Below are 24,660 nucleotides of genomic sequence, written 5' to 3'. Positions count from 1 at the left end.
TATGAAATAATTAACTTTAGAATAAAAAAAAAATAAAACCAACAGAAAAATGATCAATAAGCAGATAAAAACAGGAATGAAGAGTGAACACATGCCTGTGTGTGTACGCGTACATGTGTGTAAGTGATCATGTTCGTCCCACATTGCTTTTGTGCAGTGGTACCAGGCCTTTTCAAAACACTGCTTCAGGAAGCTTCGGAGCGTAATGAATCAGTGTGTCGAATCAGTGTTTCGGATCACGTGTCAAACTGCCAAACTGCTGAAATCATGTGACTTTGGTGCTCCGAACTGACATCACATCACAGTTACCATCACAGAAAGTTCACCCTGTTAAAGTAAAAGCTGTAGTCGAGCAAAAAAGCATGAATGAACTTGATGAACCCAATTGGTCACATATCTCTATCAATGACTGTCAAGTAGTCCTATGTCTTTAATAAATTACATTATTTTCATTTTTGGGTGAACTAACCCTTTAATTTAAAAAGGGGAAAATATATTTTTGTATGTTGTGGGTTATGTTATTATAGCCTAATATTTATTATGATGTTTGCATGTCAAACTGACCCTAAATGGTTTTAATACTACAAGTCTGTTGGTTTTTATTTGTGTGTGCAAAACAATCCCACACCCTGTCCAGGCCCTGTTATATGCTATAGTACATGCAAACAGTATTACTTTAACGTGAGTTGTTGTGACTACCTTGAAACCGATAACTTTGTCTCTGATATTTGAGTATAACAGTGCTTGCTCGTGCCTCGTCGAAAGTTTTTCATGCTAAAGTAGTGGAGAGCAAGTAGTCAGTGTAGCCCCCTCTGTTGGTGAAAATAATCACTACACGTCTGCTCTGGTTGTCTGTTGGTGGGGCTTTTGCACTGTATTTGCGGGTTGTTTTGAAGTAACTTGCTGTAAAACGGGGACATTTCATGACATGACTCCAAAAACAGGGACTGTCCCCGAAAAACGGCGACGTCTGGTCATCCTTTGTTGACATCTGATCAACAGTTGTCACAGGAAGGAAGGCATATACTGTGTATATATATATATATATATCTATATATATATATATATATATATATATATATATATATATATATATGTATGTTATATTACTTACCTTATATGGCATTTCGGGAAATATTAAAGACATAGGACTACTTGACAGTCATTGATAGAGATATGGCCAGTTGGGTTCAAGTTCATTCATACTTTTTTGCCCCACTACAGCTGTTACTTTAACAGGGTGAACTGTCTGTGATGGTAACTATGATGCGAGGTGTTAAAACAGTGTATTTTTGTATTCTACTCATATCTAGTATGCCAGAACTACAAATCCCAGTGACTCTATATGCCATGCACAGCAACCACACGCGGGGGCGGGAACCAAAAACCTTCTGCTTTTAGCTTAAAATAGCAAACAATAGCGGAAATCAGCAACTCGTGCTATATAAATAATCAACCTTCCGTTGCAAAATGTGCATTTTAGAGCACTATCTGTCCCACAAGAGTCAAAAATGTCGTTTATTTACATGCTGGATAGAAAAGCTATGAAGCGTCTTGTTGCTTAATGCCTGTGAGGAAGTGTGCATTGTATAAACAACAGCCAAAAACACAAACGAACAAGATAGCTGTCTTATTGTAAGGGAATAAAATGAAACATGCGTCATATACGTGAAGTTCAACGATGATAAAGTTGACTTTTATGCGCAGGCACATGCCCAGGGCACCTACAAAGAAGAATCTAGGCTAATCCCGCCCTTCCATATTCCATGATTGGACAGTGAAACGAAAAGAGGTGTGCTATTGGCTGTTTCACCTGCTCATTCTCGACGTCATCAGGCGTTCGAAATATATAAAGCAGCGAAAGCCCCGTTTTTCTCAGTGAGGCTCTGCAGCTCATTAGTAAGTTCAGTCGAGTAGTTCAGCCGCACACTTAGGGTTCTTAAAAACTATTATTGTGATCAGTACCTCCACACAGCTTTGCTAAAATTCTAAAATAGTGTTAGTTCGTATATAAGCTGTATTTTTTAAAGGGGCGTGTCCTCTGAATGTATTATTTTGATTGTGAACCTGACGTCAGCGGACAGCTGTGCGGTCAAGCACTGGCGCTCTCAGTGCGGGATGTGCGAGGACAGCTGTCGCTACACTGACCAGGCTGTTGTGGGGTTTTTCGTCCGCTGGAGAGGCAGGCATTGGGCTCTGTGCCTTTAAGAGAGGGCGGAGTGAGTTAGAGCCCCGGGGCTGTGTGTTGAACACACTACTGATCCTGTTTAGGTATCTTTTCCTTTTTTCTCTTCTGTTTTCTTCGTGCTGATTTTACTGTGCTATGTATTATTCATAAATGACGCTTGGAGGTGGGGTTTATAGAGAGTATCAGTAATAACAGCAGTGTCGAGGAGGCGCTGACACTGAAGGTGGGTGGACGTTTTGCCAACGTTGACCTAAACATTTACTTTCTTTCTCTCTTGACAGATGTTGTCAGGACCTGGCATCAGGTCAGGTAACGTTAAGCTCTTTGAGGATTTTATGCAAACTTCATTTTCTCTCTTCTGTTTAATTAGTTTTATAATGCTGAGTTTTTGCAAAAATCCTAAAATGAATGTTTGTGATAAGAATTTATTTTATAATATAACACATCAGCCCGTTTTTAGGGTACTGTTGTTGTAGATTTTGTCATGTTTATCAGAACTTTGTGTTGAAATAACATCTTGCTAAAGGAAATTGCAAGTTATTGGAGTTTTAAAATTTTGAAAAACATTTTTTTTTTGTCTTGTTGGGTATAATAATCAGAAACTGAAATTTTTTTGTTTTAAGTTCTTTTGGAGTTCTGAAAGACATTTTCATGAGGATTGTGTTTGTATTTATTTGATATTTTGATACATTTTAAAGAATAGATGTACATTATGGCAAAACTGCTAAATTTGCCCAAAATTAACACATCAAACTAAATAAATTGGACCTGAAACTAGACAGAATCATTTTAGTTAAAGGGTTAGTTCACTTTCAAAAAAATTTTTTTGTTAATTTACTCTCCCCCATGTCATTCAAGATGTTCATGTCTTTCTTTCTTCAGTCCAAAAGAAAGGTTTTTGATGAAAACATTCCAGGATTTTTCTCCTTATAGTGGACTTCAATGGAGCCCAAATGGTTGAAGGTCAAAATTACAGTTTTTAATTTGAAACTGAACTAATCCTTTAAGTTCTGTTGGAGTTCTGAAGACATTTTCATGAGGATTGTGTTTTTATTTAAAGAATAGTTTTAGTCCCCTGATATTATACATAAATGTACATGATAGCAAAATTGCTATATTTGCCCAAAATTAACAAACCAAACTAAATAAATTGGACTGAAACTAGACAGAATCATTTTAGTTAATCTGCCAATTGCATAAAATAACCAAATACTGGACTATGCGTTGTCTGACTGATATTAGGGACTGAATTGTGATCCTGTTCCACAAAACCAGCCACAAGTTGCACAGGTATATTTGTAGCAATAGCCAACAAAACATTGTACAATGGGTCAAAATTATTGATTTTCCTTTTATGCCAAAAATCATTAGGATATTAAATAAAGATTATGTTCCATGAAGATATCTTGTAAATTTCCTACTGTAAATATATAAAAAATGTGGTTATGCATTGCTAAGGACTTTACTTATATGTGATTTTCTCAATATTTTGATTATTTTGCAACCTCAAAGTCCAGATTGTCAAATAGTTGTATCTCGAACAAATATTGTCCTGTCCTAACAAACCATACATCAATGGAAAGCTTATTTATTCAGATGATCTCAATTTAAAAACATTGTCCCTTATGACTGGTTTTGGGGTCCAGGCTCACAATTATTAGTCTGTCACTAGGGGTGTAATGAACACAAAACTGACGGTTCAGTACGTTCCTCAGTTTTGTACAGCAGGGGGAGAAAACTAAACAAAATTGCTTTTTTAAAAAAAATAGATGGTAGTTTAGTGAACTAATTGTATCTCTGACTTTAAATGAATTCAGTTATAATTATACGTTTCTTAAGGATGAATAAAATTATCTCTGCTAATGCTGTAAACTATATAGGGAGCCCTTACTTGCATATTACTATAATATTAAAGGTTCAGAGCCCCTAAATTCAGTTGCTTTTTATTTTTAGATATAATAATCAACGCTCAAATAACAAATTGTATGCAAACTTGTAAACTTCACTTCTAAATCCAATATTAAAATTGTTTTTTACCCCAATTTGTTGTTGAAATATAATCATTTACGCAGAGGCATGACAGATTTAAACATACATTAGATAAAGACATCACTAACAAGTTAAGTAAAATATAATGAATATTTAGGCTAATATAGTGCATGTATTTGGTGAAAGAGTTCATTTCTCTTGCAAACTAAAGCTGTGGACTCACCTGAGGTAAATGCTACATGACACAGTGTTTACAAGCTGTTTTATTGACGTCTTTCCACCGTTGAAACACGGCTTGAGCGATTACACAAGATATTATACGTTTCAGTAAAGGCCTTTGCACACCAAGTCTAAAATTGTTTTTGTGTGTTTTTTCGTATTCGTGATCTTAAATTCGTCAAACACAGAGACCTTGCAAACTGAGTCAGATGCGTATTAATGAATCCGTTGCGAAAATATTTGCAAAACAATACAAAATGGAGTCTTGAAGCAGTGAGCACGATTTAATTGTTCTCTCTCTTCTTAAAAAGAGAAAAAGAAAGGAAATTTTGGGTCCCTCCAATCCCGAGATTGCATAGAGAGAAAGACGACGTGGATCAACTTGTCTTCTGGATTCTGGTGTTTGCTTGTACAGTGGCTCTGAATTGTCAAAACATCTCTCAAAATGCATGCCACGGATGCGAAAAACGCAGAAAATTTAACCTGTTCCGAATGTTTTTATGACGGACGAAAGTTTCGGAGGCACTATGCAAACGTAATTGACATAACGTGAGGTCAAATTTATTTTTTAACGTGTGAAAATTTTGAATGCGAATTTCGGACTCAGTGTGCAAAGGCCTTAAGTTGAAACTTTTCAACATACCTTCAGATGTTCATTCTTGTTTATTCTGTAGCTAGTATTAAAGAGGAAGAGATGTTCATGTTCACTTGTGCTCCGCTCTGACGCTTGAAATGAGGCGCCTGTATTAAGGAGCATCAAACGGCATTTTTTTGTTTGAACTTTGTGATAAAATTGACAGAATTTTATAGATGACACTTATGTTTCTTATCCAAAGTAACAACGTGGAGCTTATTGCGATTAATGGTGGTTGGGCTACAACACTGTATTAGATCCAATGGGCCAGGGCTAGGCTGGGCTGGGCGGGGTGGGGCAGCACATTCGGTACGCAATGGGAGTATCGCGGTTCGTACCATTGTGGTTTTTTTGGTTCGGTTTGAATATCGTTACACCCCTATCTGTCACTAAGTAGGATCCTTTAGGATTGGATAGCCAAATTCCAGTATGAACACAGCACCGTCTTTTAAGTATCTATAGTAATGATTTTGTAATTTCAAGGATTTGTGGATGATTGCTTTGTGCTTTCATTTCAGATCCATGTTTCCTCCAGCGTCAGCCTGAAAAATGATCGAGATGTCATTTGACAAAGGAACTGTTTTATCTTGTGAGGGGCTAACAGCCCCTTCATCCCAACAGCACTCAGAACTTACTAGAAATGATACCAGCACTCCCCATCCATCCGGGAAGACCACAGTTATAAACCTCAGCAAAGAGGGTGGTGAAGAAGCAGGAAATGAGACATCAGTGCAGCACAGAGAGAAAACCGCTGCCGCAGATAACAATGCTGTGAGTGACTGTGTGTTTGTTGGGTTTGAATCGTCTACACAAACCCAAAATGGCACCCAGCAGCCCAAACCTCAACAGCAGAAAGTCAATAAGCGCCGCAACACTATGAGCATTGGATTTAAACACCCTTGTTATGGCAAACGGCGACGGCGTGCCAACTCGGAGAGCGAGTCAGTCCTGCCAACCAATTTCCTGCTGGGCGGGAACATTTTTGACCCACTCAACCTTAACAGCCTTCTGGATGAAGAGGTGAACCGGGCTCTCAACGCAGAGACGCCCAAGTCCTCGCCATTGCCAGCCAAAAACAGAGACCCTGTAGAGATCCTGATACCCAGAGATATCACAGACCCCCTCAATCTCAATTGCCCGAGTGCAGGAGATAGCAGTCTGTTGGCGTCTCCCTTAAAGAGCAGCGGAGGCAGGCGAAGACATCGGAACAAGCACCATGGAGCAAGTGCTGGAGGAGGAGGAAAAGGTTTTGTTGAAGGAGTCACACAGATTGAATTACTCGAGTGTGCAACAGTACAAGATGATCTCTCCTTGACACATTCAGACTTAGGGGTTCAACAAAGGGTTGTTCCTGAGGACCAAATGTTATCCAATGAGACTCTTGAGGCTCGGTGTTCAGATAAGCCCGGTTTAACCACAAATGGCGGTGAGGTGAAGGAGAAAGCCTTTGACGCCTCAACTGCACCTCCATCTACAAACCCCACCAATGCTCTATCAAACAGGCAGCGCAAACGCAGGCGTGCCGGCGGCAGATTTGAGAACGCAGACGGTTCAAATGAGGTGAAAAGTTGGGGTCAGAAATCTGGGAAGCATTCTCAGCCCTTTCACACCCCAGGATCGGGCTCTCGTACCGGAGATGCAGAGAGGCCACATTGGAGGCCGCCGTACAACAACAACCAGCACCCGCAACAGCAGAAGAAGAAGTTTCAGTATGGCAACTATAATAAATACTACGGTTATCGGAACCCAGGGCTGAGCGAGGATCCTCGTATGCGTGTTTTGAATCCTGAGTGGTTCCGAGGGAAAGCTGTATTGGATCTGGGCTGCAACACCGGCCACCTGACGCTGTCCATCGCCAAAAATTGGCAACCGGCACGGATTGTTGGCCTGGATATTGATGCAGCGCTGATACATGCTGCTCGGCAGAATATACGGCACTATCTCTCTGAGGTCCACACGCAGCAGGCCCGACGTTCTGGGGAAAATGGGGAGGGGGATCGAGGGGAGAGGATGGAGGATTTATTAGAAGAAAAGAGTCAGAGGAAGGAGATAGACAAGAGTTTTGTTGTGAAAGAGGATGGGGAGGAGAAAAAAACAAAGCATGTGGATGAAGTGAACAAATGCACGGTTGGGGAAGGAATGGAAGTTGGTCGAGAAGAGAGAGAGGCTGATCAGCGAGGAATGAGTGGGAAAATGGAAGATGGAGCGTCGGTAAGTCTCTCTGATGGGAAGCATTCTTTCCCTGTCTCGCTCCGGATCTCAAGAGGACCCATAGCTGGCCCCCCTTTGCCTGAGATGAACACAAACAGTCTCCCTCCTGGAGATTTCCCTGCCAACGTGGCCTTTGTCAAGGTAAGATTGAAAAAATTCATTCATTCGTATTTATTTGACAGGTAAGTTTTGCTCCAAAGCTCTGTTAATAAGACTATCAAGTATTTTTGATGCAACTCTCAATGTACAGTATAAAATTGAATTAACGTTGAACTAAATTGAGCTGAATAATGACACTATTATTTTGCAACATTAACACTGTTATTTCCTTGTTTATCACTATGAAGCTGCTTTGAAACATTCTGTACGGTATAAAGTGCTCAATAAATAAATGTAACTTTACTTAAAATGTAATGCAAAAAATATACACAACATAAAATATTGATGCACTATACATGCACTCTTTACCTAGAGCGTATTTGAACACAATGGTATAGTCTAAATGGTACTAGTTGAGTAGTGAAAACGCAGTGAATGCAATCCTGTCATTCATAGTAGTCTTGGCTGTTTACCTGAATTTTATAAAGCCTCCTTTGTGTAAAACACACATTTGTGTAAAGAAATCATTTTAAATGCACAATATATAAGATTTTTGGATTTAAAATGTCCAAAAAAAAATGCCCTGGTTAAAATAACTAATTTCTTTGGATTTAAACATTGTCAGAAACATTTGGGATAATGTAAGTACAAAAGTAATAAAAAAAAAAATAACATTGTTTAAAGGATTGGTTCACTTTCATATTAAATTTTCCTGATAATTTACTCACCCCCATGTCATCCAAGATGTTCATGTCCTTCTTTCTTCAGTCGAAAAGAAATGAAGGTTTTTGATTAAAACATTCCAGGATTATTCTCCTTTATAGTGGACTTCACTGGCCTCCAGATGGTTGAAGGTCAAAATTACAGCTTCAAAGGGCTTTAAATGATACCAGACAAGGAATAAGGGTCTTATCTAGCGAAACGATTGGTCATTTTCTAAAAAAAAAATGTAAATGTATATGCTTTTATATAAATAAATGATCGCCTTGCACATGCTTCCGCTCTCCGTATTCTTCAAAAAACGTACGCTGTATGTCCTACACCTTCCCTATTCAATTTACGCAAAAACAGTAACTGGCGCTGCGTTCGTTCCGTAAATAGAATAGGGAAGGCGTAGGACATAAAGCGTAAGCTTTTTGAAGCCCTTTTTTATGATTTAAAGCAGGGGTCTCAAACTCAAATTGGTGGGGGGCCATTTCTGTGATTGACACCTCATAGGAGGGCCATATTAACATTCAAGCGCAAGAAAGCGCAGCATTTCAGAAAATTTACTTTACTTTGCATTATTTCTCATTTACTTTCATTAGGCCTACTAAAATGTTTTTATACCTATGCTATAAATATTTTATTTACCATACTAAATGTAAACAGCAGTGTCTCTCTCATTGTTACAGAGTGTAATATAATTATATAATACTATTACTAATATAATTCTACTAATATAGCCTACTAATATAATACTATTAATTGCAATAGTCTGGTGCAACTTCTCACATCCAACAAGGTGCATGGAATAAAAAAAAATTATAATTTAGGAACAAAACCAGTAAAACTTGTGGCGTGGAGGGGTCAGAAATAAACAAAAAACTGGAGCTATATATATCAACTTTATTTTGCCAAAAAATAAAAATCTCTTATTGTTACATACATTATTAGTTTCTAACATTTAGTGGAAGTATTTTCCCTTACTTTATGTTAGCTTAAATAACATTAACATTTTGCACTGACCAACACTGTACTGAACAAATACAATCCCTGAATACATTTATACACTCTTCTGTTTCTTGACAGACACCTGGCAGCGCATTTGCCCAAGATGCTGTTTGAGCATCGGTAACGTTTAATGGTTGCATCGGACGTGTTTCGGTGGTTTAAAATCGATGCTCGTGACTTAAAGTCTTTTAGATTTAGACAAGCGCGCTCATAATAGAAGCGACGCAGTTGAGAGTGCGGCTCATGGTTGCATAGCAACGACAGACGCCACTGGAGCGAAAGCGCATTGGAAAGGAGAATGTGGCGTGGCGCCGCTTATGTGACGCGATATGTGAATGCCCCCATAGAACGGCGACTTTTTCTTTGCATATCAGTCAGGTAATAATTTAGCGGGCCGGATTATGTTTTATTTTTGAGATTAGTTGCGGGCCGGGTAGAGGGGGAGGGCGGGGGGGAGTAAATTATCAGGAAAATTTTATATGAAAGTGAACTAATCCTTTAAAAAATTTTTTATTTTTTTTTGACTTGTGTACTTACATTATCCCAAATGTTTCCGACAATGTTTAAATCCAAAGAAATTAGTTATTTTAACCAGTGACACGGCCTATGTCACTTTGACGCCTGTCAATGACGTCATATTCTTGCTACCCTTGATTTCCGATTTTACTGCCGTAGAAGCCATAGAAACACCAAAGATGCTTTAATACATTGGGCCCTATCTTTAATACACCCGGCCTAATGCGATGCCAGGTGCGCCGCAAGTGTTGTTTTTTTGCTAGTTTCAGTCCGACGCAATTATCATTTTCATATCCTGCCACGTTGTTTAACTAACAAATGCACTCATGCCCATTTGTTCGCCCATGGGTGTGCTGGTCAGAAAAGTGTGTTCAGGCACGTTGTTTGCGTGTTGCAACTGAAAATGACTTTAGACCAAGTTTCAGTTGGTCAATGGTGCAGTCAAAGGTGGAGTATTATTATTATTATTTTTTTTTTAAAGGGCGTATTCGTAATATGCACCTATAGGCGGGTTCACAACACTCTTACACACTGCTTGTTACACACACAGGGATGTGCAGCAGCACACAAACATGCCAAATATTAAAAATAAAAGAATTGCAACTCTTTAACCTCGCGCACAAGCGGATCCATTTCCTCTCTGTAGAAGTATTTCCGCTTGCAAATTCCGCCATATAAATAGCAATCCGCCATGGTGCAAGTGCACCTGGCTTTCAAAGGGAACGGGAGATGAGACTTGATTGGTTTATTGCACGTTACGCCCAAATTACACCCATGACTCATAAAGAGACTTGGGACAACCCTTTTGGACCATGCGCCAACCATTTTTTCAGTCATTAAAATAGCAAAAGTGGATTCGGACATGCCCTAAGTGCACCTATGCTATGTACTTCAGACCATGCACTTAGATTGTTAAAATAGGTGTTTTATTAGACAGATGAGCAACTGGATACTTTTATTGACCGAAAATGTTTTGTTATACAATTCAACACGGTTTGTCTTATTGTTTGAATCTGTTGTTTTCTTGATTTAGCAGTGAAACTTACATACTGTGCCTTTAAATTGTTCAAGTGCTGTAGACACATGGAACTAGTTGTGTAGCATAGCTAAAGATAAACTAGCATTTGAGTAGTTGTAGACTTACAGTGATGGAGTGACCCGAGCCACCTCTAGAGACAAGAGTTTCATAGATTTGGAGGTGGACTCTTTTGGCTGTTTTAATGTGTTAAAGGTACAATATGTAACATTTTTGCAGTAAAATATCCAAAAACCACTAAGCTAGTGTTATATATTTTGTCCAGTTTATTACTAACAATATCTCTAATGTTTTCAACTACTTGTAAATCATGAGAAAATTCCCATTCTAAACAGTGACACGGGGCAGTGCAGTCGCCTTTACTGACGTAGAAACCACATAACAGTGCCGTGGACAAATGCGGAAGTAGTGTCTAGTGTCCAGCAAACCACCAGCTTGCTTCAAGCAGTTCCTTATTTACTTCTTGCACGTTTTATGGTGGATTGTGTTACTTATTTATGGAACATAATTACTGTTTACCATCTGCCGCTGGTTCTGCCGACAAGGACAGCTCCCGTAAACTCATGACCGGAAAAGTGGAAGCGGCGCTGGCGACTGTGTCATAATAAAAGTCCCGCTGCTCGTGAGGCGTGTGTTGATCAATCGCTCCAGCTCCTCGTTCAGCTCCAGCAACCCTCGGTCCTGCTCTACTTCATACAACAGTAAATTTAATAATCGCATCCACGAACATGAGTTCTTCCAGACTCCAATCCCTATTCTTTTGCACCGTCCGTTGAGATGGAGACCACATGTCCCGAGTTTCCGCTCTATAACTTGGCGTCATCAAACTACGCCTTTGTTTTGAATAGGCTTCTAGCGACCTCAAGCGGAAAAAAATATCACAAATTGTACCTTTAAATCACTCAAGAACAACTTTCTGACCAGATGAATTTCCAGGGGAAGGAAATAGGTGTGGAACAGTAACTTCTAAACACGTGTATATTTGTGTTAAAATACTACCATTAGGCATATCCTGTTTCATAGTACTCTCTCTAATCCACGCAGGGGAACTATGTGCTGGAAAGTGATATGCTGGTGCAGATACAAAAGCAAGAGTATGATGTGATCCTATGTTTGAGTGTGACAAAATGGGTCCACTTGAACTGGGGTGATGCTGGACTCAAGCGGCTCTTCCACAGGGTCTACAATCACCTGCGGCCAGGAGGACTCTTCATCCTAGAGCCCCAACCCTGGAGCTCCTACAGCAAGAGAAAAAAGCTCACTGTAAGGCCCCCTTTTTTGTCATAACATCAGTTTTTCAGCTAAAATGTTTGACATTTAAACCTAGTGGTGTTCTCAAATGTGTGTCCTGTGATTACTTGTGATCTGATTCTTTTCTAAAGGATTGATCTGTGATGCATTTAAACTGCAAATACAGTTGCAGCTGCATAATGTAATGAGATTAACATTTTAAAATATAAAATTTTGAAAATAGAAATGTAAAACAATAGGGGAAAAAAAGAATGATACTTTTAAAAATAAAACTTGCCAGTTAGTGTCACTTAAAGGTCCAGTATGTAATATTTAGGAGGATCTATTGACTGAAATGCAATATAATATACATAACTATGTTTTCAGTGGTGTATAAAGACCTTACATAGTGAACTGTTATGTTTTTATTAGCTTAGCCATGAGCCTTTCTATCTATATACATCGTGGGTCCCCTTACATCGAATTCGCCATTTTGCGCCGCCATGTTTCTACAGTTGCCCTAAATGGACAAACTGCTTTACAGAGCGCGTTTGCATGACTGGCTACTCTCTGCTGTCTCAGACGATGACATCTTTGTCCTGTGTTGGCCACCGTAGCTTCTCTTTGTGCTTCGAAAAGGGAGGGGTGAGCGGTGGACTGAGCCATTGGTTTCAGTTCGCAACCTCACCACTAGATGCCGCTAAAATTCACACACTTCACCTTTAACTTTCACCATCCCGCTACACTTGGTGCTGTTTTTATTTATTGCCTTTTTTGTATCATTTTAGTTATCATCATAAATTAGGTATCATTCAAAAGCTTAAACTCAGGCCTGTTTCACACTGCAAGCATAAGCAGCGCGTATTTTTTTTCGGCGCCCATGTTAACCAACGGATGCATTCACACATGCAGCAGGAGCAATGCGTAAGCGTAAAGCAGGAGCGTCACTTTTTACACTTAAGTTGAGTTAAGGGGTTAATGAATGAGCTGAATCACTAAATCTTAACACATTTGTTCAAAATGCTGATTGATTTAGGATCAAATGACTGCTTTTATGAATTGGTCATTGAATTATTCACTCACCTGATTTCATTTAAAAATGCCTATTTATTCAGCATCAAAGCACCACTGTGTTTGCTCAGAGTAGAGGTCTGCATGGGCTTTTAACTGGGGCCCGAACCCGGCCCCTGTTATTTGGTAGAATTCTTTGTGCTGATTTCCCTGCATCATTTGGCACTGTAATATGTTTTCCCTCAGTAATTGTTTTCCTTATCGCACTCATAGGTTTGAGTGTCGTGTGCCGTGTTGTGACCGAAAGTGTGCGCGAGAGCGGGATCGCGTGCGCAAAACAGTTAATGTATGTGAATTATAAATGCGCTCCCTCTTTCGAGCACAACAGAGAAGACGGCCCGCAAGACTTCTATAACAGCCTATATAGTTTTTCTCAGTTACAGACCTGAACCCAAAGCTATTCGTGAAACTTTAACCCGAACCCGACCCGAAACCCATGAGGGCTCGGGGCGGGTTGCAGACCTCTAGCTCAGAGACCTACAATGATTCTCCTGTGGCTTTGTTTGTAACTGATTGCATTGTGAAATTGAGCAAAAACAGACAATATATTTAAACTTCTTGTTTGTTGAACTGATATATGAAATTATCACATTTGCATTTGCGCTGATATTCAGGAGAAATGTCACTCTTGCTTTTGTGATATTGCTTAACTATCCTGTTTGTAATATACATTGCCCTCCAAACGTTTGGAAACACCCCTGGCAAAGTGTGTTTTTTGATGATACCTTATCCTTATCATTTTTTTGGTGCAAATACATTATAGTAACTTGACATTATCATTGAAGACCAGCAATAATAGTTTTCATTTTGATTACATAATAATGGCAATATATACATGTCAAAGTCAGACATGCCCCTTTGCCAGCTGTGATCCTGGTTACTGGTTAACTTGGCCCAGGTTTGTAAAAGATTTTTGGGTCAGCACACCTTAATAGCTTCAACAATTGATTGCAATTAAGTTTAGAATACAAGGAACCAATCAGAACCCAGTTTAGATCAGATAGCAGTTTTTTTTTTTCTTTCTGTGTATAAACCGTTTATATAATGTTTTCGTAGTTTGTGTTGTCCCTTATCATTGCAAAATTATCACAAATTAAAAACGATTCATGCCAATATTGTCCAAAACCCCATTTTTCTAGGGTGTTTCCAAACTTTTGGAGGGCAGTGTGTATATAATAGTAAAAACTCATAAAAGGGCATTTTTTTGCCATTGTATCTTGAATTTTGGGGGCATTTATATTAATTTAAAGCCTGCATTAATTGCTGACCTTAGGATGAGTATCTAAGTAAAAAACTTTTCCAAAGAGGGTGTCTTATAGCTGAGTCAAATATTACACCAAGACAGATGAAGTAAATTTACCTCAGAACAAGTGGCTTATTGCTTTTATGAAACAAATGCAACAACAATATAATAAGACACCAGTGTTCAGTATTGTTGACTGTAGGTTAATGGTTTGTAGGAATATGGCAAATCAATACAGAATTCAACTGACATCACTGGTGTATCAGTATATCAGTTGCTTTTAGAGTGACTTATCAAATTTAAAGCTGAAATGGTCAGTTTTAGAAATGTAATTGTCGTTTAACCAAATTGTTGTTCGATTTCTCAGGAGGACATCTGTAAGAATTACCACAGCATTCGGTTAAAACCAGACCAGTTCTCCTGTTACCTGACTACTGATGTGGGCTTCTCCAGCTACGAGCTCATCGGAACTCCACAAAATTACTCTAGAGGTCAGAGCTTTGAAATGCCTTGCAATTCCTACCTCTGATATTGTGCTGTGTCTGTAAATATTTCTCAATTTTCTCTCTCTCAGGCTTTCAGAGACCAGTCTACCTTTTTCACAAAGGACCCTAGCCTCAGAAGTGACACCACCAGTTTGACTTTGAAATCCACAAATTTGAAGATTTTGGAAACAACCAGCATTTGAAGTCACTGGAACTTTAAATTGAGATTAGACATTCAATATTGTGAAATGGAATCTCATTGGTGCTGAATAGGATTAAATTTTCCCCTGTCATTGAAAACAAAGGAAAATTTCACAATTTTGTTTTTTCAAGGACTCTACTGCAGAATTTTAGCCTCAGATCAAAGTACTCAAACAAGATGATCTCTCATAAAGGACTGTCTCATGAAGAAGCACAAAGTTAAATTCAATTCAATCAAATCCCAAGTAATTCTTGTTAAAGGATTAGTTCACATTCAAATAAAAATTTCCTGATAATTTACTCACCCCCATGTCATCCAAGATGTTCATGTCTTTCTTTCTTCAGTCGAAAAGAAATGAAGGTTTTTGATGAAAACATTCCAGGATTTTTCTCCATATAGTGGACTTCACTGGAGCCCAAACGGTTGAAGGTCAAAATTACAGTTTCAGTGCAGCTTCAAATTGTTCTACGCAATCCCAGATGAGGAATAAGAGTCTTATCTAGCAAAACCATCGCTCATTTTCTAAAAAAAAATACAATTTTATACATTTTAACCTTAAATGCTCATCTTGAACTAGCTCTCTTCTTCTCTATTTGAATTCCAGCAGTGTAGACACTGCTAAGTGTATGACTGCCCTCCACAGGTCAAAGTTTGAACTAAATTGTCATTTACAATATGCTAGTGCAAGTATATAACAATTTAGTTCAAACTTTGACCTGTGGAGGGCAGTAATACACTTAGCAGTGTCTGCACTGCCGGAATTATATAGAGAAGAAGAAGAGAGCTAGTTCAAGATGAGCATTTATGGTTAAAATGTATAAAAATTTTTTTTTTTTTTAGAAAATGAGTGGTTTCTCTAGATAAGAACCTTATTCCTAATCTGGGATTGTGTAGAATGATTTAAAGATGCACTGAAACTAAATTTGACCTTAAACCATTTGGAGTCCATTGAAGTCCACTATATGGAGAAAAATCCTGGAATGTTTTCATCAAAAACCTTCATTTCTTTTCGACTGAAGAAAGACATGAACATCTTGGATGACATGGGGGTGAGTAAATTATCAGGAAATTTTAATTTGAAAGTGAACTAACTCTTTAAACGTTTGTTTTTCATTTGCAATGAAATTCTCAAAAGTGCAACTCTGCCCTTCACACAACTGGTAAAAGACCCCCTAGAATTAAAACGATGGTTAAGTTTGCGAATAATTTTTTTTTTCTCAAAAGGAAAGATTAGAGCATGTTACAAAATCAGATTTTTGCTCTTTTATTGTTGTTTCTGCACTGTCATGTACATAATTTTTCCGTTTAGTTTCGAACAAAACATCTCTATTAACATAGGAAGCTTTCGACACTTCTAGCATCTGTCGCCCATCAGCCGTTTTGCATGGCTGCCACTTCTAGTAACAAATGCCAATTTTATGTCCATCAATTATACTGGTCTAACAGGATCATAATTTCGTCCTTGAAAGTTTTGAAGCTGCAGGTTAGCTGATTTGCAATGACAGTGTTTACTGATCCATTCTAATAAAAAGTCAAGCTGATACCAGAAGGATGTGATTCCTTTTTATTGTTGGTGGGTCACAGACAACAATGTTAAACTTACTTTTTTATTTGAATGTGTTCTGTTCTGATTCTCCAACTGATAAAGTTTAACAAACTGATGTATATTTTGTAAAGTGTTCGTCCAGAGTTCTTGAGGTAACCTTGTTGTTGTTGTTGTTAGTTTTATTCATATTTAAAGGTTTGCACTAAAACGAGAGAACACGTTTGTCTCCCACATTTGTATTTTGATGTGCAAATGTAAAGTTGGTGTATCTCTGAAAAGGGTCTTTTCATTCAAAGGACTCGATGAAATTGAAAAATAAACTACAAAATAACATGTATTTGTATGCTTGCGTGTTTTATATGTCAGTATTTGTAACGGAGGCCAGCTAGTAGTCACTGTGCGAGTAAAATCATACTCCTCTTATCTCAAGAGATGCTCTAGCGAATGACACTAGAGGTTGCGGCCTTTAGTCTCCTTGTTAGAGCGTCCGACACCCACGCCAGAGTCCCGGGTTCGAGGCCTCTGAAGTAGGACCTGGGTGAGGGGTTACACGTTGTTGACCTAGTTGATAATTATGGAAATTCACGGACCAAGCTGTTGTAAGTGGTTCTGATGATATTTCTAATTGGTCGTTATCTCAATCATAATTTTAAGTCTTGCGTATTTTTCTATTCAATGTTCATTTAAGCAAATGAATGCCAATATTCAGGTGTAAATCATCATGCAGTCGACCGTTGAATCGCTACAGCGTTCATGATTACAGGATTGTTTTTCATCAATTAATTTTCCTTTGAAGATACTATTTGTATGAGCCATTGGAAGTAAAGAAAGATAATTGATTAAAACTATTAATAATATAATTGCCAATTAATATAATGTGTACAATGACGGAAAAAGGTCCTGAATGAACTACCTGAGTCATAGCCTAGGTGAAGGTTTTGTTTACCACATTTGCTGCCCGATGACTGGACTATTGCAGACCGAGCAGTGGCATTTCACAACATGTTGCGCTACGTAATATTGCTGAAAATAGTCAAATTACAAATCTGTTCCAGTGGAACAACCACAAGAGGGAGCAATTTGACAAAAAAACTAAGTGTTTGTGTAACAAGATGAGGATATTCCTTTATCTTGATATATTGTAACACATTCATGATTGTAACATTAAATTGTGCATTTAACTAGTTTCAACATATTGCTTAAGACGCGCGTGTGTGTGTGTGTGTGTAGCCTATGCAAAAATTATTTTGTGTGAATGTATGTTGATTAGCTTCTCTCTGTGAACACACATTTCTGACTGCAGATATGTATGTGTTAAATATTAACACCCCCCCCAGCCCATTCAACTCGTGTATGTATGTGAATGTAAGTTTGTGATGATGACACGCTTGCTACAGGCAACTCTCCTTTTATATAAAACTTCATATATTAAACCCAACTGAGAATTAACGTCATTGCTCCACTTTACTCTCTCTCTCTGCCTCATAAAGACACAGACACACCAATGCATTCAGTTATAACCACACATAAATGCGCAATAAAGCAAAAGAGTATGTGCACATCGTCCACACATTTCAACATGCACTTATGCAACAGAGATGTAGGTGTGAAGATGTAAGCAGGTCAGCCCATTTAAAGGCCAATTTTGACTAAACCAATAAAAGCATTAGTCTGTATTCATCGTCTTCTTTCTGTTTTAGCAATGCCCAATGAAAGCATGCTCTCTCTCATAGCACAGCACCAGCTTTCTACAGTGGTGTCTTTGTAGTATGCGCACATTTTACATTGTGCGCTCCTGCAACATGCATGAAAGACACACTCTTCCACTTCTATAACTCGAGGCATGTGCTGCATGTCCAAACACTCTTCCATTATCAATAAAACACATTGATTCTCTTTGTCAAATGTTTTTATCTGTAGCTGGAGAACGTAAATGTGTGCATCATTTACAACAGATTTATTGTAACACAGATTGAAAGGCTTTGAGGTTCTGACATACCCGTTCACTGACTTTAATGGTACAGTCCACAGTCTTAAAGGCAAAATCATATAGGCAATTTTCTTTTTCTTTTTTTTAAATTGTGCAAAACATAAAACACGCTCACTGTGCTTGTTGATTAAATGGATATTAATCTGTCTCATCTTTGCCGTTCAGCACTGCTGGGTGGATAGGAATACATTCGGAGAAAAGACTGAAGTGTTAACACAAAGGCATAAAAAGAAGCATATAAATAGCCTCACCTTCTCTCCTCTCTTTCTGTTTTCTTGTGTCTTTTATTGCTGAGAGACAAGAAAAAAAAAAGCATGGTTTCTTTCTCACTGTCTCCCGTTCGCATTGGGTATTTTCGGGATTAGCATACTGCATACTAGTGTATTTCTGCAGTATAATATTCAGTATACCTGAATACACAAATGTGCAGAATACAACCAAAGCACACTGAGAGGAAAACTGTATCACACAATACTGCATGTATGTATAATGCAATAAACTTCTTGTCACATGGACATTCACATTACATTATGTTTAATTAAGCAAATGGCATCCAGTCGTGGCATTTTGCTCACTGACACACATCAGCAGGGGGCACTGATGAGCTGCTAAACACTGCATTTTTCATTCTTTTTTTATTTCTTTTCTTTTTTATTTCTTTCTTTGAAATGAAACTCTAGATGGCACAATCTGTTACAGAATCAGTTCCAGTTTCCTTAACTCAATCTGCTTGCAGATTAAAATCATTGTTTTACCTTTTTTTGTAAAGGGTGTTTGACTTGATCTTTGCACATTTGCTTTGTAAACACTTGCTCGGTATTGCGCCTACGTCACACGTGACCTTTCCAACGTGATTATGTAATGCATGAAGTCGTGGACGGTAGTGCAAGACGAGCATTTGTGGTTAAATAGTATTTAATTATTATTATTTTTTTTTAGAAAATGACTGATCATTTCACTTGATAAGACTCTTATTCCTCGTCTGGGATCATGTAGAGCTCTTTGAAGCTGCACTGAAACTGACATTTGGACCTTCAACCCGTTGAACCCCAGTGAAGTCCACTATATGGAGAAAAATCTGTTTTCCTCAAAAACCTTCATTTCTTTTCGACACAAGAAAGAAAAACATAAACATCTTGGATGACATGGGGGTGAGTAAATTATCAGGAAATTTTCATTCAGAAGTGAACTAAACTCTTTATTACCACATTCAGTGTTATGGAAAAGAACCATCATGACAGAAATTCACAATTTTATAAATCGTAAGAAATAAAAAAAAGCTACAATTTGAGACCAGAAATGCATCGCATAACTGTAAGAGTTAAAAAAAGAAAACCTGACTACACGCTTGTTTAGGAAGTTTGGGAATTGTTAACTAATTTCTGTATCCAATATGGCTGTCACGTCACGTGACAAAAGAACGAACGACTCAGACCCGAAAGACTTGGGAGATGAACTAATCATTTCTTTTTCCAGTGCAGACTGCATTATAGCCTATGGGGCTATCACGGGATGAACGAATGACTCGAACCCGAAGACTCCAGAGGTGAACTAATCATTTCAGTTTCCTGTACAGAACCTATAGGATGTTGCGCATGCACGGTCAACACAAAATGAACTAATCACTCTCTGAGACAACTCGTTATTCCCAAGTCATATTAAAGATTCGTTCAAAATGAACAAATCAGTCATGATCGATCCATCATTAGTGCTTTCAGAAACCCTTCCTCTTCCCCAGCTCCACCTGTATAGATCTGCTATTGGTAATTCATATACGCGATACTGTACAGCAGCAGCAGCATGTCTTACTTGCTCACAGCAGCGTGTCGTGTGTGTGTTGGCAGTAGCAAGTCTGCCATGACCAAACATATCAGCATTGTCATATCCATTACCATACCAAACACTCCGAGAGTCGTCATGACAGAAACATACATTAATGTAGAAGATGTTATCATATGATTAGTTTCACTGCTCATTGGTAAAAAGCATAGCTGAGAAAAAGGATTCAACAAGCTTGAAACAGTTCATATATTCAAAATAAACAAACTGGATAAACAACCACAACCAATTGGATCTAATAAAAGAAAAAAAAACAACAACTTTAAAACAAACTATAAAATGAAAGAACTGCACTTTAGATAAGTTTGTGGAAATCTTAAGCAAGAATGAAACCCATTCGCTCATTTAACTGAGGTACCCGTTGCTCTTCTTTGTAAAATATGATCCTAGAAATTGCATGACGGGACAATGGATAGATACGGATGTTATAGTAAAAAAATAGGACAATTTTTGTGTGAACACGAAAATACTTGCTTAATACCTTATGTGCTTAATAATATTTTATTCCAATTCTGCATAAAACAAATATAACTGTGATACTATTTAAGTTTTTATTTTTATATTTGCAGTTTATTTTAATTATTTTAATTTTAAGTCATTTTAATTTTGTTAAAAAGTTAAAGTCACTTAAAGTTTTAGTAATTTAGTTGTTTTTTTTTAAAACAGCTTTTATTTTAAAATAGGTTTATTTTTATAATTTTAATTGTCATTTTAATTTTAGTTAAAAAGTTAAAAATACATATGGTTTTTATTTAAAAATATATTTTTAATTATTTTAATTTTAATTTAAATTTTAGTAATTTAGTTGTTTTAAAAATACATAGTTTTTTTTTTTAAATAGGCCAATTTGTTGTGCGAACATGAAAATAGCTTTTTATATTTAATCCTGCATGAAAAAATCCCATTTTCTTTTAATTTTAGTTAAAGTAGCCTATTATTAATTTCTTTATTTTAGTAATTTCGCTATTTTTTTTAAAATAAATAATTATTAAATATATGTTTAAGAATTTTTATTTCAGTTTGATTATTTTAGTGCAGTGAGTCTCAACGTTTTTTGAGTAATGGACCCCCGTCATTTGAAACCATCCTCAAGGACCCAAGAATAAAACTGGCTCATTGGTATCATTAATGTCTTTGAAATAAATAAATATTATTAGCCTACTTGCATTTGGTCGTCACAAAGACATTAATGATTATTATAGTCAAATTTACTACTACGTTAGTTGATTTTTCCTATATTTAGTCATATTGTCAGTTATATTATACATATATTATGTTCTTTTATGGGAACATGTCAAAATATACAAAAAATCATATTCAGATATTTTATAAGCATTATGTCAAGGACCACTAGGGGTCCATGGACCCCTGGTTGAGAAACACTGTTTTAGTATATTAAGTTGCACCTGCAGTGTACGCAAACGCAGCGGATTCCCTGCGCGCACAGTATACGTGTACCGTTGCCTACTGTTTCGCACACTACCCTTCTAAGCACACAGTACGCTCGTGTTACATTGGAACGTTCCCCTGTCCGCTCACTGCTTTCACTGCGCTTTATGAAGCCACGGCCACATGACACAACAGCCCGGCTATTCACACAGCAACAACTCTGCAGCGTTGCCATGACAACCAGAAAGCCATGACAACCAGAGTAGTACCCTCGTTATCTTTTAGCCCGAGCTTCCGTTTTCCTGTACATTTCTTGGTCTTTAACTCTCCGATTCTCTCTCCACACACTCATCTTCGCCTCCCCTTCCATCTTTTTACGTCCCCCTCCCTCCCTGCGCGCGCGCGCGAGCTCTCTCTCTACATCTTCTGCCGCTTCAGTCCGTTCCCTCTTTCTTTTCTCCCCCTCTTCGTCACCTCTCGTATCCACACTCATCCTCCTCCTTTCATTTGCTCGTATCCTCTCGTCTTTTTTTTGTAATATCTCCCAGCTCCTCATCGATACGAACGCGTTCCTCTCCTCGTCCTTTCCTCGTTTGCTAAATCCTCTCGTGTTCTCTCTCTCTCTCCGTCCCACCCCCTTCCTCTTTACGTTTCCCCCCTCCCTCCATACTCGATTCTCCTCAATGCTTAAGTCAGTCAAAAGAGATACGCTGAAGAAAAGAGGGGCGAACGGCGGGCGCTGAGAGAGAGACCGAGAGAAGGAGAGAAGCTGGAGGGAGAGAGGGGAGAGGGGGGAACGGGGGTTTGGATACATCTCCACCTGTCTTCTTCTCTCTGCCATGGACTGCCTCTGCATAGTGACCACAAAGGTAAGCCGATCCATTCCGTCACGATGTGTGGCGTGCGCGCGCGAAGTTTATAGCCGTTATTCGCCGTTTCTCCTGCTAGTGAAGGGAGCGAGATTCATGGATTCAGCACTTCTTTGTTCCTTCGTCTAATCTTCAGTTCTCACTTTTCTCTCTCAGCCGAGCTTTTGAATTTGAAATCAAATTCGTGGCTGTTTTACGATAGGACCATCATGTTTTGCCTCCCTACGCGTTTTTATTTTGCGCGCGTGGAACCTTCGTTCAAAAAACGGGACGCAACGCTTGGGTCTCGAGACGCGTTTTTTTAAAAGTTCAACTTCTCTTTACTCGAATCGCTGAAAAAAATAAAAACAGCGAGACGACACTAGTAAACTGTCAAAAATGTCCATTTAAGCTAGTGTGTACATGTGTACTGCAATTAAAAAATAGCGCAAGAACGCGTGTGAAACGCGTGTGAAACTGCAGCTCGCGCTCACTATGGTGCAGTCAGAAATTATATGAAATATTATAAATTATCTCAGTCTGAACACTTCAAATCATCATCAAACACAGTGCCTTGCACTGTAGATTGTAATGGCTCGCTGTTTTAAGATTTGGACTAGCTAATTGTGAGTATTGTCATTTTTTTTTTTTTTAAATACACTACTTTTAGCAGCATTTTGGGCAGCATTTAACTCTGTGAAATATGTGACTCTGGACTATAAAACCAGTCATAATTTGTAAATTTTTTGAAATTGAGATTTATACATCATCTGAAAGGTGAATAAATAAGCTTTCCATTGATGTATGGTTTGGTAGGATAGGATAGGACAACTATTTGAATATCTGGAATCTGAGGGTGCACAAAAATCAAAATATTGAGAAAATCACCTTTAAAGTTCATGTTAAATGTCATATCCACATTTTTGATATATTTACAGTAGGAATTTTATAAAAATATGTTCATGGAACATGATCTTTACATAATATCCTAATGATTTTTGGCCTAAAAGAAAAATAGACTTATTGTTGGCTATTGCTACAAATATACCCGTGCGACTTATGACTATTAATGGCTCGCTATTTTAAGTTTTGGACTAGCTAATTGTGAGTATTTTATTTTTTTTATTTTTTTATTTAAATTTTTTTTTTTAAATACACTACTTTTAGCAGAATTTTGGGCAGCATTTACCTCAGAAAAAGATAATATGTGACTCTGAACTATAAAATCAGTCATAAGGGTCAATTTTGATATTTATACATAATCTGAAAGGTGAATAAATAAGCTTTCCATTGATGTATGGTTTGTTAGGATAGGACAATAATTGTATATTTGAATATCTGGAATCTGAGGGTGCAAAAAATCAAAATATTGAAAAAAATCACCTTTAAAGTTGTCCAAATGAAGTCCTTAGCAATGCATATCCACTCAGATTTTTTTTTGTTGAGATATATATATATATATATATATATATATATATATATATATATATATATATATATATATATATACAGTAGGAAATTTACAAAATATCTTCATGAAACATGATATTTACTTAATCCTGGTCCAGGGTCACATATTTGACAGTTACAAGGCACTACAGTGTCTGTATAATCTCTCACCTAATAACTAGACAGAATATTATGAAATATATCAAATGTTTGATAACATATAAAAAGAATAGTTCAGATTCCCTTCCCCACACACACAATTTAAATATCTGGGGCATTTTTGTCAGTTTCACTGACATTTTGGCCTGGAGCCCTGGTTAATTTCTGACCCTGCTGTGGTACTTCAGACGTGTGATGCTGTCCGTGAAACGGACATGAGAGAAAAAAGTGAGACTGATCTGTTAAATTATAGAAGGAAGGATGTATATATGTGTGGGAGCCAGAGAACAAGAGGGAAAGCTCTCATTAATAAATGCTCACATGTGATTTGTCATATAACTGCAGTTAGCGGGCTCTGTGTGTGTATGGAGGTGAGACACATCCCACTGCTCCTGACGGCATGTGCCTCTTTGCCCATGTCGTGTTCCTGGCAGAGCAATCCGAATGGTTTATGTAACGTTGGCTGGTGCTTTCGCTCCCAAGCTGGAGTCTGTTCTCTCTCTCTCTCATTGTCTTCAGATGGACTCCCACCTTGCATGCTCCTCCTAAACACTATATGACCTCAGTCCCAACAGACCTACTGTATGAGTGAGTCAGAAAGGTA

General features: G+C 37.9%; 2 protein-coding genes across 2 annotated transcripts in view; both read left to right on the top strand.

Annotated features, from left to right (window-relative positions):
* Window positions 1–1,894: 1,894 nt before the first annotated feature.
* mepcea (methylphosphate capping enzyme a) lies at window positions 1,895–15,147 on the top strand. The gene is made up of 6 exons (XM_067406799.1): window positions 1,895–2,271; window positions 2,470–2,497; window positions 5,549–7,382; window positions 11,650–11,868; window positions 14,517–14,640; window positions 14,724–15,147. Exons 3-6 carry the CDS (start codon window positions 5,580–5,582, stop codon window positions 14,762–14,764), a joined length of 2,187 nt encoding a protein of 728 aa, XP_067262900.1. The 5' UTR covers window positions 1,895–2,271; window positions 2,470–2,497; window positions 5,549–5,579; the 3' UTR covers window positions 14,765–15,147.
* A 7,261-nt stretch (window positions 15,148–22,408) lies between these two features.
* Window positions 22,409–24,660, top strand: part of LOC137033933 (disks large homolog 4) — a 174,455-nt gene continuing 172,203 nt past the window's right edge. Inside the window, exon 1 of the mRNA XM_067406425.1 lies at window positions 22,409–22,469. Coding sequence (XP_067262526.1) covers window positions 22,440–22,469 — 30 coding nt within the window. The 5' untranslated portion in view covers window positions 22,409–22,439. The remainder of the gene's footprint in view (window positions 22,470–24,660) is intronic.

This window comes from Chanodichthys erythropterus, chromosome 13 (genome assembly GCF_024489055.1).
Source record: "Chanodichthys erythropterus isolate Z2021 chromosome 13, ASM2448905v1, whole genome shotgun sequence".
Lineage (NCBI taxonomy): Eukaryota > Metazoa > Chordata > Actinopteri > Cypriniformes > Xenocyprididae > Chanodichthys > Chanodichthys erythropterus.
This window is presented reverse-complemented; position numbering and strand designations above follow the sequence as displayed.

Bases quoted from the DNA above. Each gene is read 5' to 3' on its own strand.
- mepcea (XM_067406799.1), top strand. From the start codon at position 5,580: ATGATCGAGATGTCATTTGACAAAGGAACTGTTTTATCTTGTGAGGGG. The intron at 7,383-11,649 runs GTAAGATTGAAA...TAATCCACGCAG, and splicing joins CCAACGTGGCCTTTGTCAAG to GGGAACTATGTGCTGGAAAG. The intron at 14,641-14,723 runs GTCAGAGCTTTG...TCTCTCTCTCAG, and splicing joins TCCACAAAATTACTCTAGAG to GCTTTCAGAGACCAGTCTAC.